The sequence below is a fragment of the Notolabrus celidotus genome, chromosome 11 (genome assembly GCF_009762535.1).
Source record: "Notolabrus celidotus isolate fNotCel1 chromosome 11, fNotCel1.pri, whole genome shotgun sequence".
NCBI lineage: Eukaryota > Metazoa > Chordata > Actinopteri > Labriformes > Labridae > Notolabrus > Notolabrus celidotus.
Window position 1 is genome coordinate 22133172 of NC_048282.1, and position 20577 is coordinate 22153748.

The 20577-nt window shown below is 41.6% G+C and overlaps 1 protein-coding gene across 1 annotated transcript in view; it reads left to right on the top strand.

The window, feature by feature from the left end:
* Nucleotides 1-20577, top strand: part of LOC117821268 (cadherin-4-like) — a 334441-nt gene that overhangs the window by 296317 nt on the left and 17547 nt on the right. Inside the window, exons 11-13 of the mRNA XM_034695419.1 lie at nt 145-330; nt 6719-6975; nt 16849-16991. Of these exons, the coding sequence (XP_034551310.1) occupies nt 145-330; nt 6719-6975; nt 16849-16991 (586 nt within the window). The remainder of the gene's footprint in view (nt 1-144; nt 331-6718; nt 6976-16848; nt 16992-20577) is intronic.

Sequence of the window (20577 nt, forward strand, 5' to 3'; positions counted from 1 at the left end):
TTATTATGTTATGATTTTACAGGTTAAATTTTACAGGTCAAATTGGGCTGAATGTGGCCCATGAACTGAAATGAGTTTCACACCCCTGTCCTAAAAGATCATAGCTGCATTCTACAATCTGACCGTTCACTCTTCTCCTTGCAGTTTTCCGGTGAGGTCCCGGAGAACCGAGTGGACATCGTCGTTGCCAATCTAACGGTGATAGATGCCGACCAGCCGCACTCGCCAAACTGGAACGCCATCTACCGGATCATCAGCGGAGACCCCTCTGGCCACTTCACCATCCGCACCGACCCGGTTAGCAACGACGGCATGGTCACTGTAGTGAAGGTAAGACACCAGCCTATCAGTGCATGCTCTCTCTCTCTGACCCTGCAGAGGTCAGTGTGGAAGATAAAGTGTTGTTTCTTTTTCTGTACTGTCTGTCACATCCCCTCCGGACTTCAGCACAAGCAGTAATAATAGACCACAGAGTTAAATGGGGACAGGCTGGGGTATTTGCCTTTCAGATGCCCCTTTGTGTCCAAATGAGGGATTGGGAGCCACTGTGCCCTTCTGGAGCAGCTCATACGCTCACACACAGACTTAAACACAATGGCTGGCTAGACCACTGTAGCAAATTAGGTATTGATTTCTCAATTACAAAGGCAACGGTTTTTATACACTCATAATGTTCTGGTTGCTGTGGTAAATGGCAGCAACAACAAAGCCGTGTCTTGTAACTACCTGCTATGTTAGTGTTCGACCTCTCAGACAGAGTTTATACAGAGGGCTTTAAGCAAAAAATGAGGAACACAGACTACAAATCGGTATGAAATTCAGCTTATACTGTGTGTGTGTGTGTGTGTGTGTGTGTGTGTGTGTGTGTGTGTGTGTGTGTGTGTGTGTGTGTGTGTGTGTGTGTGTGTGTGTGTGTGTGTGTGTGTGTGTGTGTGTGTGTGCAGTGTGGATGTGTATCCTATTGAATGGCCTTTGGAATTTTTTTATTTTGGTTTTCACACCCGAGTGGCTCACTATAAATGTGCTTATCATGTTGCATGTGTTTTATGGAAATAACTTGTTTATTTTGTGACCCTGAGGACTCAGGGGTTCTCACCTCTTGTATCCGCCTCCCGCACACCACACCTCATGTCCTACAATAATGTTTAAAAAGTAGCAATAACATCTCGATGTAATTCCCACAGCACCCTGAGCAATGAGCATTGGCATTTTGCTTCTCTTCATTATCTCTAGATGACTGCCTTTTATAATCCATTCCTCGCTCTTCCCTGATGTAAAATTCAGCAGGCAGCCGGGTAGCCGTAAGCGTCCATGGAGACCCATGGGAGGTTATCAAGAAATCATAAAATGAGAGACAGGACACCCCCTGGGAGAAGAAAAACAAGAAATAAACGGTCTCAACATGTAAACAGAGGGGCTTCTGCTCGCTCTGGAATAAGGGATCCCGGTGTGGTCCCCATCTGAAAACCAGTAGGTGAAGTCAGGATGCAGTAAGAAGGCCATAAATCTGTGATTCATATTCTTATTGAAGCATCTAGGATGAAATTGACACCCAGCAACAAACTCCCATGAGGGGTCTGGGAGGTCCTGGAAAAACAAGGGCTGAGGTCTTAACCAGGACATGTCACACATTTACACTGCTCTCTGGGGAGTTCGTGAGACGCATTCCCATTTTGCCGCACGGCTATAAACTCTGTAGACAAACAAGCTTGCATAGAAACACACAAACAGAGCCACTTGTTTTGAATGAGTCATTAAGACATGTAAATCACAGTGTAGCGCTTCTTATGTGTCCACTAGTCGGAGATACAGCGCCCTGGGTTTTTCTCTTAGAACACACGTTAATATCGTTACTATTAATGCTCCTTTAAGTTTATAGGTCCTGTATTAAAACCTACCTGACCTCGCTTACATGAATTAACTTAATCTAGTGTGATGACATGTTTTACCTTTAAAACACTTTCAATGTTCCATTTTTTAGATATCCTTATTCATTAAACTGACCAAGAGGTAAATATGCCTTTGAAAGTATTTATTGACAAATATCAATGTATTTACTTATCAGTAAATGAAAACAAACAAAACACACTCTCATGGGGCGCTGGTGGCCTAGCGGTCTAAGCGCCCCACGTACAGATGCTACAGTCCTTGCCGCAGGGGTCGCCGGTTCGATTCCTGGCCGGTCGACCATTTCCTGCATGTCTTCCCCCGCTCTCTACTCCCCACGTTTCCTGTCTCTCTTCAGCTGTCCTATAAAAAAAATATATAAAAAAAGGCAAAAGGGCTCAAAAAAATAAATAAAAAGATATATATATATTTTTTTTTTAAATAATAAAAAAAACACACTCTCATCACTCATTTAGAGTATTAGAAAAATTACCACGAGGTTAATGAAATTATAGGCAAGTCCCCTTTTAACCTGACTAATGGCACTCTTGAGCCACCGAATAAAAACTCTTATGATACTTATCTATTGGGTCATCAAAATACCTAGAGACTATATAAACTGACCAAAAGAAATAACCCACTATAACTAGTTCACTTTAAGTGCTTAAATCCATTAGAACACATTAATACACTATTAAAACTTGAATATGGGCCCACACAAACATAACAAGAGCTGGCATTAAAATGAACGACAAACGTCCGCACCTCCTCTCGGTGGCACTGAAGCAATGTCACCACCCGCTCTCAGCCGTGGCAATGAAGGATGGTCCAGGAAAACCGCAGAAAGGCAATGCAGGAGGGAAACCTCGGGTCTCCCTCTGTAACAGTCCCACGACGCACTGTCTGGTGCTAAGCAGCGGCTCCTCTATCCATACATTCGCGAGCACAGAATTAGAATTCGGGCTAACAAGCAGTAGCAGAGGAAGTTACAGTTACCTTTCAAACGACATATACTAAATAAAACGGGTAGCTGTTTAGCACCTTACTATCATTCGCTTTATCCAACACTTAACTCAGATGTTTAGCTCATGGCTAGTCAGAGAGCACGTTTTTCTTCCCCCTTTTCTCGCTACTCCTCTTTTGCTCTCCTCTTCTGTCCCGCCCCTTGACCAATCATAATTAAAGAAATGTGATGTGTCTCTAAATTGACCCATTAGAGGAAGGTAACAAGAACACACATAAATCATAGAAGATAGTGTGTCTTACCCATAGACTGTATAAAATATTGGATGTAGTATCTGTGACATCACCCAACTGTTCCTGAGCACTATTTGAAGCCAATCGGCAGCGGCAGCCATATTGGAAATGCTGAACTCAACCAGGCATAGTGTTACATAAAGAGGTGGAGTTTGAGCCTCCTAGTGAACAGCTATGTGTTCCCGTCCGGGAGTCAAGTCAGTCATGTACTTATTTGGACAAAAACTTGTAATCTTAATATTTTCTGAACCGACGTGTTAGAAAAAAAATCATGCCATGTGCCGATAGAGAAATTAGCTACGTAGAGCCAAGCCGTTTTTTTAACCAGGCTGTAAGCATGTTTATTAATGCTGCAAAGATTGTCTTTTTTGAATTGGTGTGTGTGTGGTTTCCGGTGTTTCTGCAGTCAGCCTCAAGCGGATTCTCGATGAATTGCAGTTTATAACACTTCCACATGGGCTTCATAGTTTGAGACTGGAGGTTGCTGCTTGGTCTTTCATTTGTTGAGGGACATACGTTACAAAAAACTACCATAACGTGACTTTCTTAAATGACATAGCTTATTTTATCATAACATTAATGTTTCTACTTAACTATGACAACATTACTCTCTTAAAGTGACAAAGCTTCTTTTGTAGTAACTGTGGGGTTTCTACTACTATGTATATTTTAACTTTAGTTTACTTCATTTGAACTCTGGGATTTATGCCTGGGTTGCACCAGCTTGTGATAAACACGTAAGATGACAAGGGAGGAAGAGAGGAGGAGAGAAGGGAGACAAAGAGAGATTCTGGAGGATTGAGTGCTGGAGACTGCAGAGGTTATAAATCTCAGAGAGCGAGGCTGGGGGCGGGCGAAGGATGGGCAGTGGTAAGACGCGTGGTGGGGTTGGAGTTTGAAACCAGCAGAACAAATTAAGTAAAAGGAAAAGAGTAGAACGAGTGAAGCGATACAGGAGAAATGTAAGATGGGATGGCTCATGGGCAAAAGATGGAAGCAGTGTTATTGACCTCTCACCCCTCTGGCTCCCCTCAGGGTGTGTGTGTGTCTGAGTGTGTATATGTGTTTTATGTAGCCTACAGCTATACTCTCGACCTCCTTGTGCTCGGAATACCACTGGCTGTATATCAAAGGGCCTTGAGCATGGTTTGCCTGTAAATTTGTTCCCAGTGCACCATGGGGTCACACACGAATACACACCCTGTGCTTATATTTACTCATATCTAAGTACAGGAGAAAGCAGCTTGAGTGCCCCCATCAACAAAGCTGCATGTTTATAAACACTTTTTTTTTTTTAACTGTGCTGAGAAACTGTCCTCTCATATCAGTCAGCAAATGCTATACACTGTGGTGTTCACAGTCATTAACATCACCATCAAACACCACAGACGCAAGACTTTTGACGGTAATCATCATCCACCCACTTCCAAGTGTGGCAGCAGTACCTGCGAGCAGTGTATTCATTCTGTTCTTCATTTCCTTGCTTGTTGTTGTCATTTGAACCTCATCGTGTAGTCTTCATTAGGAGAGCACAGAACTGTCACTCTGGTTTAGGCTCAGCCAGCAAAACCCCTGTAGAGTACACATACACACACAAACACACACATTCACTGCACCATGACAGCCCCTATGAATAAACCGAGCCCCGCTGCCTCCTCTCAGGGTGTGTGTATGCATGTTTATGTGTGTTGGGGAGTTGTTTAGAGAGAATATGGGTCCCATTCATCAGGGGACCACTTGACACTGCATCTGCTCATTTATTGTGTCCTTTATCATCAACAAGGTTCAGCGCATATTCCCCTGGCAAAAAGAGAAATGTTGACAGGGGTTGTAACACTTTAATGAGCATAATATTTATAGTACATCCCCCATGCTTCAGCACTTGACATGGTGTGCCTGTAAAAAGCAATAATGATAATAATGCTACTTACAGCACTAATAATCAGTGACCATAAAGGACAAGGAGAATATACTCCACTCTCTGTTCTCTTTATCTGTAAAGGGAGAATGAATACTGAAAAAGTTATTTTAGAAATCAAAAACCGTTCAACCTTTTTCATAGAAAAAGTATCATTAAATGATTTGTTAAAAGACACAATAGGGCACGGACTTAAGTCCAACTTAAGCCTAATGGTTAAGTTGCGCGCCCATGTAGCAGGTGGCCCGGGTTCGGATTAAGCCTGTGGCCTCTTTCACGCATGTCATTCCCCCACTGTCTCCCACTTTCCTACACTATCCACTGTCCTCTCCTCTATAAAATAAAGGTGTAAAAGCCTAAAAATATAACTTTAAAAAGACATAATAAACACACTCAACATAATTAAACCTGAGATTTAAAAAAAATTGTATTCATTCTGTTCTTCATTTGAGCAAACACCATTTACACTGTGTGCTTTAAGCTGTTGCAGAAGTGGTTATTTTGAGACTTTTATTTGTGGTAGTGTTGCCCTTTGTTGTTTCAATAGTATAAATACTTTCAGTTACTTAAATGCTGCATCTACTATTTTGCAATTATGTTGAATATGTGAAACTGACAAAGGAATTAAAAAAGAAAAGCACAAATGTGAATATTCTAAAGTTCAATATTGGCAAAAGAAAAAAAACAATAGGGTATTGGTACGTACTTTGAACCACATGCTGGATTTCATGATCATCTGCCTATATATTGTTGGAGCTTTATGTTTATTTTTTGTATTTGGTTGTTTACGTAATTTAGAATTAACAAGTAGTATTTATCCAAACTTTTCTTTTTATAGGTAATTTGAGTAAGATTTTGGGGATATATTTTTTGCTAGTCATTTGTGTAGTATATTTAGATTTTTTGTTTTTGTTTTTGTTTGTTTTGTAATTAGGAACTGTGGGCACCTGAGGTTATTTAGGTAGGTAGGTGGCAGAAGGCCAGCATGCACCTGGGTGGGCCTATGTTTTTACATCAGTGCAAGAGAGGCAGCAGGAGCCGTGATTTTCTTTGTTCCTCTTGTTTGCTTGCTTGCCATCAAAAATAAACCATTGGAAACCGCTGAACTTTTGCATGAACATTGGACTTCTTTTGCCTGCATACACTACATCCCCACGGTGCATCAGTGACCCTTTGATTATGTTTAGTTAAAGTTTGAGTTTGATACTTTGTATATTCTTTGAGTTTTTTACTGCAAATGGCCATTACATGTATGCTACGACTACTAATATCCAACTCATCACTATCATCTCCTTCTGTCCCTCCTCCAAACCCCAACACAGTTGAGACAGATGGCTGTCTAACATGAGTCTGGTTCTGCTCAAGGTTTATGCCTGTTAAAGGAAGTTTCTCCTTGCCGCTGTCACTCGCTAAATACTGCAGTCCTGCTTCTGGATCTTGTCCTGTCTTGATGTTGGGTCTTTGATAGTAATATAACATAGAGTACGGTCTAGACCTGCTCTGTTTGGAAAGAGTCTTGGGAATTTTTTTTTGTGATTTAGCACTATATATTTAAAGATTGATTGATTGATGTTTGAATGAAAGAGAAACAGTGTATGATGTGGATTCATTTTGATCCCCTCTTCTCACAATCTGTCATTAACTCCCTTCCCACAGCCAGTAGACTTCGAGATGAACCGCGCCTTCATGCTGACCGTGGTGGTGTCAAACCAGGCCCACCTAGCCAGCGGCATCCAGTCCTCACTCCAGTCCACCGCCGGCGTCACCATATCTGTCCAGGACGTCAACGAGCCCCCTTACTTCCCCACAAACCCCAAACATATCCGCTTTGAGGAGGGCGTCCCTGCTGGCACCAGCCTGACGACCTTCTCCGCCTCAGATCCAGACCGACTACAGATGCAGCAGACAATCAGGTACTGAGGGAACACAATAGATCCTGCTGAAGAATGAGCCTCCATAAAGGGCAAGTTCTGACATTTCAATAGCAAGCCCTTAGTTTAATTTTCCTCTGGTGCAGAATCATTTTAAATCTGATAAGATAAGTTCAATTTGTCTCAAGACCCAGAAAAGTTTTAAATCTTGCACTCTAAATTGTAAGTAAGAGCCTGGCAGAAATCCCTCCATATACACTAACAGCAGGCTAAAAAGCCTCTTGGATAGGTTCCATGTCAGTAGTTACGGGTCAGAGTTCAACAAGGGTACTATATTTTGGCATCAACCATCTCTCAAAGTCTTAGTGTGCGAAGTTTATGAGCCAGTGAAGAACTCTGGGTAGTGAGGGTAAGGTTAATGGGGAGCAATAGCCTCTGGGGTAATAAGAAGTGTGTGCTTTCTGCAGGTTGCATGAGCACATACATACACACACTCACACAGAGAGAGAGAGGGAGCATAAGAGATGGAGAGAAGTAGAGATTGAAGGAGGGGGAAGAATAAAGAGAACAGCTGGCTCAGACCCAAACACCTGACACAGCATAATGTCCACCTGCAGTGTTTTTCCTCCATGCTAAGCCTCTCTGGGTCTTAAATGTAAACCAACCTTTAAATGACCAGCAGGCCGTTCCTCAAAACCTGCTTTCAAACTAAAAGTAGCAGTGACTGCAGCACAGTCTTTCACACTTTAAGGTTTCCTCTGTTGTGTATTGATGTAGCAAACACATAAAGATACATTCTTACTCCCATACATACAGACGGTGACATACAGCAGCTAGCTTTGTGGCTCTATGCTTCAAAATGACCATCTAGGCACTCATCTAGTGTTGATATTACATAACATTAGGTTACCTTTCCAAACAAAGCCTGATAAATAACCAGGGGTGGCTGGCCAATGGAGGGTGCAAAGGCGCCGCCCCACCACCCACCACATTACCAGACATAAAAAAAATGAAATGAAAATAAAATAATAAAATAATATTCTGAACTGTATTTATATATTTTTTTAGATGAGCAAGATAAATATCATATAGTTAATGATGAGTAAAGTTGTTTGGTTCATCTGTGATGTCTGATTGGTGACGTGTTTTCGCCCTGGGCGCTAAATCTTTGTCCATAGACTCTCGTTAAAAGTTGTACATGCGCAGTAGCTCCTCTTCAATACAAGAGATAGGAGCATGTTAGAGCTGAATGCAGCTGGATGGAGCCGACGTCACAGCCATCTGTCATAAGTGCGGCTGATTGACAGGTTGAGCCGGGGGAGTTGGAGGCGATTGGACAGAGATGCAGAATGGAGAAAGAGAAATGAAATAATTCAGTGAAATCACTTAAAACATCACCTTTTCAGAGGAGAACGTACCAGGAGAAGCTCGATGTGAAAGAGCGCGGACTTGATAAGCCGAACATCACCATTAATCAGAAGTCTGAAGACAGAGGGAGACAATACACCTGGGGTCTCATTTATAAAAGAGTGCGTAGAATCCCTACTAAAAGAGTACGTACTCCGAAAACCCGGAAATGGCGTGCGCCAAAAATAATTCTGATTTATAAAACCGTTCGCACGCAAACTTTACGCAATATTCCGTTTATAAATCACAAACCACCTGGAGATATGCGCTCGTAGATCAGCCTTGTATTCCGCCCTTTTCATGCCCACATTCAACCATATACGGTCAATGCAAAGCACGTTATGAATGAACATGCATACAAATGAGCCAGAAGATCAAAGGTTCTCACAGCAACAACAGAGAGGAAGACAGAGAAAATAAAGTTTTCTGACACACAAACCGTGATCCTCGGGAATGAAGCGGAGTTCAGAGAGCACTTATTGTTTGTTTTCTCTCTGCAGGAGGGACACAAAATAAATAAAAATAAAAATAAAAATATCGAGTGACTCCACGTCGCTGCAGCGTGTATCCGTCAGCAGTGCCAGAGCATCCATCATTCATCATTACGCACAGGTCTCACTGCAGTGTTTCATGTTTACAGGACACAGACTTTTTATTTCACATTACAGAGAGCTCACGTCATTCAGAGATCTCCTCTCTGATATTATCTGACAGAAGTTTGATCCGTGAATATAAGTTTTAATGTGCTGGTTTCATCACGGGCAGCTTGGCCTGCGCTTTGACTGATTATGATATGTAAGATAATAACTGTGAGAACCGGGCATGACTTTACTTCCACACTTTTCTCATTAACACAGTAAACACATGCAGGTGATGAAGATGTGATCAGTGTGTGAGGCAGCCGGGGCCGTGTCTGTGCGCTCCGTGTGCGTCGTACAGCAGTCTTTTTTAAAAGTATAACTACACATAGTGACTCTGCACAGCATTAGAAACATTGAAAACATGACTGTTACTTTGCTCCGCGACTGATTTACGTCCCCTGATGTAACTTTGTTTTTTACCTCCCGACGAACACGTTAGGATACGGCCCATGTGTTTCCTCTACACCTCAGAGGAATGTAAAGGTGAGACAAAGCTGATGAAATATTTGATGAACTTTAAGACACGCTTTTATCTTTTAATGACAGCTTATTGGAAACAACTCACAACAAACACACGTTCAAATAGAATATGCATATTTTAGTGATGATGGTGACGCGGGTCTGTTAATATGTTCTTATTCAATGAATGAAATGTGTAAAAGGCATCAAAATATAATCTGACTTCAGTTCTCCCTCTCACCAACTGCGTCGCCAATTTCCCCCTGCCTCTAAAATGTATGTACGCCTGGGTCAGAGTTAGCTTACTGGCAGTCACATTTTCACGTCAAGTTTGTTTTTTATAAATCACAAGCTCAGGCCCCGTTTTGTGCGTAAGCAACCTTTATAAATGAGACCCCTGTTTTTTTTCCAGGACCTGGTTTAGCAACAAGGCTTGGCTAACTGCATGTAGTGAGGCTAATGCTTTATTCTGCTTTCCCTGCCTCCTTTTTCAAACGTCAGGATCTGACCCAGCATGGATTAAGACAGGTGCTACTGATTTGAAGCACTTTTCAGAAAAGACAAAGAAGCATGAACAAACTGGGATCCACATGGAAAATGCACTGTCTAGCCATGTTTGGAAAAATAAACATTTCATGTCAGCTTGATAAAGGCTGCAGGATAGGGATCCGTAAGCACAATGAGGAGGTTGACAAAAACAGGCACATCCTATCTAAAATAATAGACTGTGTCAAGTTCTGTGGTGTGATACCTTAGTACATGTTTGCTTGCTATTTTGGAGTTATAGCCCCCCCTGGAGAAAACTCCTCCAGCCGCCCCAGTAAATAACATATAATTTTCCTCACTATTTGACATGCATCAAAGCCCCTAGAGGAACTTTGTTTGTGTTAGATAACCCACATGTTACCTCTTATCTTTCTGCTGTAAGTAGTATTTTTTTTCATCCTGCTCTCTTTTAACAGTCACATGTATCACTCACTGAGAATCCTTGCTGTGAGAAAAAAAAGTTAAAAATAATCTGTTTCTTCAGCGTTCTGTCAATCATCTGCTCCGACACCTACCCCCTCGCAGCTGTTACAGGCAATGAAAATTACAATAAAGAAACTGTCAGTCTTGTTGCTGATGGTCTCCTCTGCTTCTGTAGGTCAGAGAGAAGCATCACTGTTAATTTCAGTCTTTTTCATAACAAGCTAAAAACTCCTCACAGGAGCTTTAATCATCAACACGTCAGCACTGTGAAGGAACCTCAAACTCGGTTATGTTCAGTCACACAAAAAAATACTTTTATAATTTGTATGCTTAGGCTGATAAACAGTTTGGTAAGGTTTAAGAAAGAAATCATTGTTTGATTTTAATAGTTACACACACATGTACACCAGTTAGTAATCAGGTAGAGCATATTTGACATCACTGACATAATCTATGTTATGTAAATAAGGAAGATCAGGAACAATAAAAGAAGTACGGTTCATAGAGGAGATCAACATTGATTCATTGACTATATATTTGAATTGAGAATTGAATCCTGAGTTGCTGAATGAAAGTCTCATGTTTGTTTGACCCGTCCATCACCCAGAACTCATATCTGATGCTGACTTATGTGCTCTTCATAATACACCACATTACTGTAATACCACATTAAAACATTTTAGTAGAATGCTTGCCAAACCAGCACCAAGATGAAAACACAGTGTCTCCCAGTTTTCAATTTTCAGTTTTCAATCACAATTCCATGAATGACACAATACCACATGATACAATGCAATTTAAGGATATACAATATGACACAATACCATACTATACAATGTGATACAATACAAGACGATATGATACAATATGAAACACAATTATTCAAACGGGTGCCGGGTTGGATCGCGAGTTCAACCAGCTCCGGACCAGCGCGAGAACCAGCCCTGTTTGCGTTGGTCGAAAAGAAGTAATAGTGGGGCCGAATATGATATTCTTTAAGCACTGAAACCAACTGCGATCACACAGTTTTCCAATTCACCTGACACACAGAGTGTAATATTTACAGCAAAAGAAAAGATAGACTATAATGAATAAGGTAAAGTTGACCTTTATGGACCCCTCAGCTCCAGCATGAACAGTTTGCTTGCTGGACAGTGTTGTATGCAGGGGTCCAATCATTCTATGAATTTCCACTGGATTATGCAAACTGTAAATATTCTTTTTCTTCACTTTGAGAATAAAAAGTCCTGGAGCGCCGTTCAGGTGCCCCCTGTCAGCCGTTTGATTGTAGGACAGATTTGAAATAGCAGTTACTTTTATTGAAAAATTGCAGTTAATGTCTTCTCTGTAATTTCAAAAGTCATCCCGTGGGCCGGATTGGAACCTCTGGCAGGCCGTTTTTCGCGGGCCGTATGTTTGACACCCCTGCATTAGAGGAAGTCTTACTTAATTAACCTGAGTGTATTTTAAAACTAACCAGTAACATGGCTGGGTGCTGTGACATTAATACTACCTCTACAGCAGCACTGTCCCTCCGGCTTTCTCTGGGGAAAAGATATAAACAAATTTCTTAGCTAATTTCCCAGTAAATGAGAGTAAATTGGGTGTACATTATAAATCAGAACGACACCCAAGTTACCAGCTGGTCTCTCTCTCTCTCTCTCTCTCTCTCTCTCTCTCTCTCTCTCTCTCTCTCTCATATTCCCTTTCTCTCACGTTCTCTCTCTCTCATCCTCTTAATTCCCTGTTGAATTCACTCTGACCTCTTTGATTTTCTCCCTGGTTTTCCTTGACCTGTGCACTCCTGCTCTACTTTACATCCTTGAATTAGCCTTTTACAGCAATTACTGTGGCCTTTTACGGTCTCCTTAACACAAAGGCAAGCCCGGTCTCTTGGCTCTGCTCTCACCACGTGAGAAAGCAGGACTGTAGAGATGGCACTTCATTCATTTGGATCCATCTGGATAGGATCAACAGCAATCCCCCTGGATCTTTACCAATTCCATAAAAAGGTATCTTCTCAACTTTTTATGTAAGGACTCTAATCATTGCTTCTCTTCGTCTCTTGAATTGTCTATATACTGGAGAGATACAAAAACAGGGGCTCATTCTTGCAACTCAGTTTCTGCTTTTAATGTTTTAACTGCACGAAACAGTTTTGAGTGTGCATACTTCCAAACCCAATGCATGAGCAAGGCATTTAAATGTGACACCATACTTTGTGTTGCCTGTAAATGGATGACAGAGATATGCTGAGTAAAGAGAAGAAGGAGAAGGTTTCAAAAGAGCTGTAAAAGTCCAAAGTAAAAAGAAAAAAGAGCTAAGGGACTGTGAGGGGGAGGCAGAAGGGAGCTAAGTATGGTGAGCTGTCTTCAGGTCAAGGTTTAAACTTGACAGGTGCTCATCAAAAGAGGGACTGGTTGACAGTGTCCTGTTGGGGTTTGGGAGGAGGTGGTGTGGAAAGGGAAAAGGGGAGGGGGAGGGAGAGGGAGAGGAAGAGTGAGGCATCGTGCATCACCTGTCAGACACCCGACTACTGAGGTCGAGACATGGGACTCAAGACACGGGCATAAATGATTACCCAAACCGCCTTGGCTGGGCTGGAGACATGCATTTTTCATCCTCAGGGTCGGGGGCTGGAAAAATAAATGTCATACCTCTCCCTGCTGCTTGCTAAGATCACTAAACTGCCAGGCCTAATCATGCACACCAGCCAACTCCCAAATGAGATCAACTTTGAGGTAGAGAGGATTCTTCAGGAGTTAAAACACAGAAAAGGAATTGGAAAAACTTTCACACAGATTTAAAAGTTAACCTGATTTTTATTCCAAAATAGCACCTTAGTAAACAGGAACTCTTCACCTTTCCAAGATGACGGAAAAAATTGGCACAGCACTCCAATAGAAAGTAAGTGAAGGGGCCTGCCAGTTGCAGTTGCAAAAACATTGTGGCTGCTTTCACATTCATTATTCTAATGGCTGGAGAGGCCCCATTGTTTACCAGGTGCAATCAGAAAAAGTAAAGTAACTAAAAGTGTTTTACAGCCTAGCACATTCTGCCCTTCACCTTGCTGGAGTTTCCCTTTAGCCCAGAAATAACAATGCAGTGGATTGTCTAGTCAGTGTGTTGGAAATTTGCCTGGTCTGCAAGAGCTGCTCATTCAGGACTCCATTTGCTTCATATAAGGTTTATTAAACCTGCACAGAGGGCCGTTTAGGGGACTTTAATTAAAGTGTGTTGGTGGACAGAACACTCCGCTTTGTGAACAAACCTTTGTGTTATGGCTTTTATCATCAGAGAGCACACAGTCACTCTCGCTATCTGGCCGTGTGACCGGGAAAGAATGGGCTCTGGCGGTGTTTTATAGGCCATTATAGAAAACTGTTGCATACACTCTCACACACCACATCTTTCTCTTCTCTTCTCGTCTTCTTTTCTCCTCATTTTACTTCTTGTTGCTACTTCTGCAGATAGTTAATAGCAGATAATTTTATTTATGCAAGATTGAAGATGTCTGCTTGAAATCATTTACTTCCTTGCCAATGTAAGATAATTCTAGGATTCAGGAACCAGACCATTTTCCCTGTGGTTGTATATTTCCTTTTTTTTAAGGGTCTGGGTCTGGTTTTCATTTTATAACAAACATTCCGAGTGCTGGGCGATAATTCGATAGCGATAATTATCATGATAGATATTTTTCTCGATATAAATATAAAAAATGTTTGAAAAAAATCTGATATAAATAAACATGTTATTACACTTCCAAGCCACTTAAGATGGAGGGGGCACTAACGAGCCTTGAACGCTAGTTGCCACCCAACATTAGACAGAAGAAGAAGACGGCATTGACCAGCCAATCATGTCGCAGGGTTAGAGCTAAACAGGGCTTAAAGACATTTGGAGCAAGCACAGCTGAGACGAGCGACAGCGACACTGAAGGAAACTTAAAACCTACCAGCTCAAAGCAGAGTCATTAGTCTGATACTGTGTTGATACTGTGTCGACTCTGCGTTAACTGTTAACTTAATACACTTCATTAAATATACTTTCAGGATGTGGGTAAAGGAACAGAGAAAACTTCTGCTGTGCATTTCTAACATGTTTAATGTCCACCGCGACCGTAGTACAACTGAGTACAACTGAACACTGAACGAATGTGATGCATTCACTGCACAGAGGGAAACAATAACTCTCTGCCTATAACCCTTAGTAATCTTAACGGGGAGAGCACAACTCAAAACAATAATTTATTAAACTGATACACAGTACACAACTTTATATATCTTTGTTTTGAATTTAAATCAAATCATGGAAATAACCTCAATCTGAGAAAAATAAGCATTACAAACTAAACTAAAACTTAAAAATCTAATTTTACTCTAAAGACCTGCTTCCTGTTAGCACCGTCAGAAATGATGGATTCAAGAAGTTTATCAGAAAACAAAATCCAGATACAAACTAACAAACTGTCTGATTTCTTCAACTTTCACTCTGGACCAAAAATCTGCATTTGAATTTAAATGAAATAATGATTTGATATTTATCGTGATAATTATCGATATTGACTGATACTCAATATTTTATTGTGATAACATAATTTTTAATATCGCCCAGCACTCACCACTATAACTGGAGACCTCTGATCAGCTGTGATTAAGAGAGAAACCTGTATGCACTGTATTTGTAACTTGCTGAGGCTAGTTAGGCTGATTTAAGGTCAGAATTCAAGAGCAGAAGCAGGGTGAAAAAAAGATGAAAAGCAGCAACAAGTTTGAGAGAGTGCTAAACACAGCTGATGTTTTAGTTAGAGTTAGTTTCACTGTTTTTTTTTTTGTGGTCAGTATCTATATGTGTACAGATTGACAAACAACACATGCTGTTTGAATAAATTGCCTTTATAAACTTTGGACAGAAGAAGACAAAAGCCTTGGAACAAGTTTTTTCTTTAAGCTCACACAGAAAGTCAGTATTTTTAACCATTGCAGCTGGACACTAACAGTAGCAGTCAAGTCCCTCACAGGGTTTTAAAAAAGCAGAGCTAAATGTCGTCTCTCCCTGTCCCTCTCTCCTTTCCCACCCCATTCATTCATTTACCTTACTCTTTTATCCCCCCCTCCCACTGTGACAGACTCACTGAGGTTCTTGTGGAGATTTCACAGCTCGCCAGTTAGTGGCTGTGGGCTTGGCTAGGCTGTGTGAAACCATCGAGAAGTGTGGGAATGTCATCTCTGTGATCCCCTTCCCTACAGTGTGCTACGCCTGGGATCATGCCCACTGCCTGATGGGAAAATCCCACCGTCCTCACTGCAGGAGAAAGATTATACTCCCCCATAAATCCCTCCTCCTCTTTACTGCCACCCACCCCATAGGCTCTCATTCTCCTCTAAGTAGAAGATGTACACATGCTATTAAATGATAATAAACAGGTGGGCTGCACAATGACAGTAAGCACCCTGCATTCAACTAATATGATTGTAAGGTTGAGGCCAGATCCATTCAATTTGGTTTGATGTAAAGGCCGAGCGTGGATGTGACACAGCAACATGGCCTCAGTGCCCTAACTTGCATTCAGTAAATGATATCAAATTGATGCAGAACCTTGTTTTGTTAGCTGGGGGTGTCCACACATGACGTTCCGCAGGCAAAAAAGAGAGACTGCAGCCGAGAGAGGTTGCATTTGATGAACTGTGTGTCACGGATAGAATGAGACAAGGATGAGAAGACACAGACGGAGGATAAGAAAATGTATGAATAAAAAAGCACACAGTGAGATGAGCTGAGGCGGCACAGGTCGAGAGAGATCAGATAGAATTGCAAGTGTGGAACAAGCCCAAAGCTACAAAAGCCCATGAAACAAGAACAGTTAGATCAGAGGGAGATTGGGATTCAATCCTGGAGATGATCCCCATGTTCCTCCGCTGCCCTTTATCCCAGGGGAGTGTCACCACCTGCAACCACATCCACTTTTCTGTTTGACTATCAGTTCCAAGATCCTATCATCCTCTCTCCCCTGTATACAGCCTCCACATACACACACACTGACATTTGAAGAAACACTAGCACTAAAACATTCATGAACTGTATATAACCCTGTCATGCAGTTTGGCATTCCTCAGCATAGGCAATCACTTTTCAAGAACATGCGCATGCAACACACACACAGGCAGCGGCAGCAGTGCTTAACTAGGGAGGTAATTGACTTCAATGCCTGGTACACAGGAGTGAAAAATGAGCTGGAATTGACTGTTGGCTGCAGGCACCACAGGAGAAGTCAATGAACTATTAAACTGTGTGAAGGGCAGGCTGTTGAGATTTTTAACAGTGTGTTTATGTGCAGGCGATCTATCTATGCATAGATTCAGGAGAACATTCACAATTGTTTGTAAACAGAAATTCTCAAGCTAACTCCTCTATCGATCTGACCTGTGTGTGCCTTCAGGTATTCAAAGCTGAATGACCCTGCAGACTGGCTGTCCATCAACAGGACCAATGGTCAGATCCTAACCACGGGAATGCTCGACCGGGAGTCCGTCTATGTCAAAAACAATATTTATGAAGCTACCTTCCTGGCGACAGACAATGGTAAGACCCTCTTGTGATGCATGTTTTATTACTGAGAATTGTTTTTCACATCCAAAACCAGAGTCAGTGACGTTTATACCTCTTTATTATTCATTTCTACATCCCTACATGGTTATTTCATTTTCAACCACATACACAGAAAAATGCCAAGGCCGAACTCAAAAGTCTCAAACACTGAATAACTTTTAATTCACAGCAGCTTTTGTACTCTGAATCCATATTTATCTGATCACATTCACATTTATGTTGTACTTACTTGGAGAGGAGCAGGCGCTGAATGGCAAGCCAGGTATCGCTTTAGTTGATGCAAGCAGGTTGGTAAAATTTGGACAGGCCAGAATACAGGCAATGGTAACCACTAACAAAACAGAGGCCAAAGTTCAAACACTTTGCCCTGCACTGCATCTAAATTTGTGACCATATTTTTTGTTGCTCTTTCAAACAGAAAAACCACATATGAGGGAAACACTCACTGCAATTCACCTTTCACTTTCAATGTTAGAAAAAAAGCGGAATAAAATGTAATCTTTGTTTAACCTGTGTCTGTAGATAAACACCCAAACAGAATACCTTATTCTGTAATGTACATTTCTACAGTTGTAATGCTGATATTTTATTTTAAAAGACACTAAAGGTGTTTTTCGACCAGAGGAACTTTACCCCTGAACTATGTGTGTTTCAACCGGTCGACCCAGGGTCTAAATTTAGTTCAGTAGTAGATAATCTCCCCCCTGAAAAGCCCCTGCTTGGGGGGTAGTATTTTCAAAGGTCCAGGGCTTTTGGGTTGCAGGGTCTGCAATGCTGAACGGGTCTGATTGGTAGATTAACCGCAGTGTTTTTATTCGGCCCGTCGTCCACAATAACATCACACACATGTGATTCACTTGATATCTCTTTCTTTAATTTGTTTTTATTTGTTCTATCTATTTTGTATGTGTGTGTACTTTTCAAGAGAAGAAGCTGTGATTCACTTGATTTAGCAGCTTGTAACAGTAGTCTTCTCTTAGCCCACCGTGAATGAGTCTCTCCCAGTGTTATGGTTTTAAAAGTGACCCTGTAAACTTGAGACCTTCAGCTGAACATGTCAGTGTTTGTGGAGTTTACACAGCTGTTGAAACACAGAGGGAGTTCCTGGGAATGCAAACTAGTTTTTATTAAGATTTGAATATATCCTCATCAGATATTAAATGATCGTCTAAAGACGTTTATGAGGGATGCATCCGGCTGAAAGTCGGCAGTTAACAGGGTCGCTGTTTAAACCAAAACACCGGCCGATCTCTGCCACGGCTTTTTGAGTTCAAAAGGATTTTAAAGTCGCGTTGAAACGTCTTTGCTGCTCGCGCTTATCTCCTCTCATGTGTTGATTCAGTGAGTCCATCTGTGATGAAATATAGCACTATCTAAAACAGCGCGATCTGAGTCTCTTCAACGCTGACAGGCTAACTGTTGTGTTGCTCATAATGATACCTGCCTGTCCGTCTTCTTCTAAGGTGTCATCTGTGATGAATGGCATTCGTCTTTGTTTTACTGCCCTCTACTGGTTTAGTGGTGTAGTGCATTTACCTTTTTTTTGTCTCCATACGTCACTGGCCTGATTTGCACAGTCTACCCAGGACTTCAGCCTGTGGTCGAAACACAGACAACAATGGGGGCACAGGAACCTTTTAGTTCAGGGTAAAGTAGTTCTGGGGGCTAAAAGACCCCGGAACTCTTGGTAGAAATGCACCTTAAGTAGACTACGTGTTAGCACAAATAGCAGTGGAGTCACAGTATCGTCTTACTCACAACTCTGGAAATGATCCGACGTGAGGGTAAATACAGGTGGGAGTGAAAAATGTCATAAAGTTGCCAAGTATTTGGTAGAAATGAAGACATTTGTGTGGATTTAGAGGGATGGAAAGAAGTGAAAAGCTGTGCAGCATTTGAAGAGCAGTACAGCTGGGTAAGAGTTAGAGAAAATCCTGGATGCACACAACTGGTCACACTCTTGATCCTCTCCCCTTTTCTCTCCTCCCCTCCTCTCAAACTTCTTATCTTCAGTCCATGACTGCCTTTGCTTCCCTTTCTCACAATGTGGCATAAACTGTATATACTCTGCCTCTCACTGAAACTCATGTTTAACTGAGCACAAACTCAATCACAGCGGGTAAATAAACTCCCTTTTTCTCAAGTGGCGGCGGGTGCTTTTTCTCAAGTACAAAGGGAATGCTTTTTCCCCCTCCTCCTAAATTGCCTTATCTGTAACGAGCAGCACGCTGGTGTGTTTACCTAAAGTTGTGCTGGCTTTGAACATTGGTGTATTTTTAGGATTGAGCATAAACATGCTCCAAATGCACTAATTTAAAACACATTTATATGAGTATGTGTGCGTTTATGAGGGATGATTGACAGTGTCAGACATCATGATGTTTAACCTGCTGTGCTGATTGGCAGAGAAGAGGAGGCAGGATCAGAGGTTAACTTCTTCCTGTTGTTTGGACTTTCTAAACATCTCATTTACTCCCTGGCATGTTGCTGCAAAGGCTGGTCTGATATTTGAACTGGGTCAAGGCCAAAAGAGGAAGAGTTGACAGTTCAATCAATGTGTATATGCATTTTTGTTTTCGTACATCAGTGAGGACATTTAGGTGTTTTGGAGTGCCAGATGTCATAAAGTGAAGGGATTACAGTTTGAGCACTAAGAGACAGTTCTGGTGGCTGAGGACGAGGTGACAGCGACCAGCTTACCCTCCCTCGTTGACACACTCTGTCTGCCTCAGACCTTTCTGGCACAGTTTAATTTCTCTCTCTCTCTCTCTCTCTCTCTCTCTCTCCCCCCTCTCTCTCTCTCCCTCTCTCTCTCTCTCTCTCCCTCCCACCCTCTCTCTTTCTTTCTTTTTTGAACACCTCTGGCATTGTTTGTGTGTTTGTGTGCTCTTCGAAAAACCATATGGCAGCAGGCTTGCTACAAGTCTTTTCACCATCTCTAAGCTACCATCAAAAAAAGCAGTTAATACAAATCCTTTTGAGGAATTTACACAAACATAATTATTTATTTAGCTGGTTAAAACCCACATAATTCTCCTATCAGCTGTGGCAAGCTGCTTCCACATGTCCCCCATACATGGCTGGGATTAACAAACAAGCAGAAATGGGAAAGCCTTTGTGTGTGTTTGTGTGTTTGAACCTTTTTTACCACATGTTTATTTTTTTTATATGTATATGTGTTGCATTTGCTACATTAGGTGTATGTGTATCACCTATATGCTATGAGCCACTTGTGATATAATTGCTGGAAAATGTCTAAAACGAGAAAATCAATGGGAATGCTCTTGTTAAGAGCTTGTAAACATTTAAGATTTTGGAAGCGGTTAAGTTTAGGGTTAATTGTGGGAGAGATAACGTATAGTGAGGTGGGTTATGGAAAAAAGGATCGCAACAGACATGAAGCAGAGGGATCTGAACATTTTCATTCATGGTAAAATCTGAACATTTGCATTCTTAGCAGATTTAGAAAATAACAGCAGCACCTGTTAAAGGTCCCTCTTTATAGAGTCCTTTAGGAGACATGAAACGTCAAGGTTTATCCTGAGAAACTGTTGCAAAA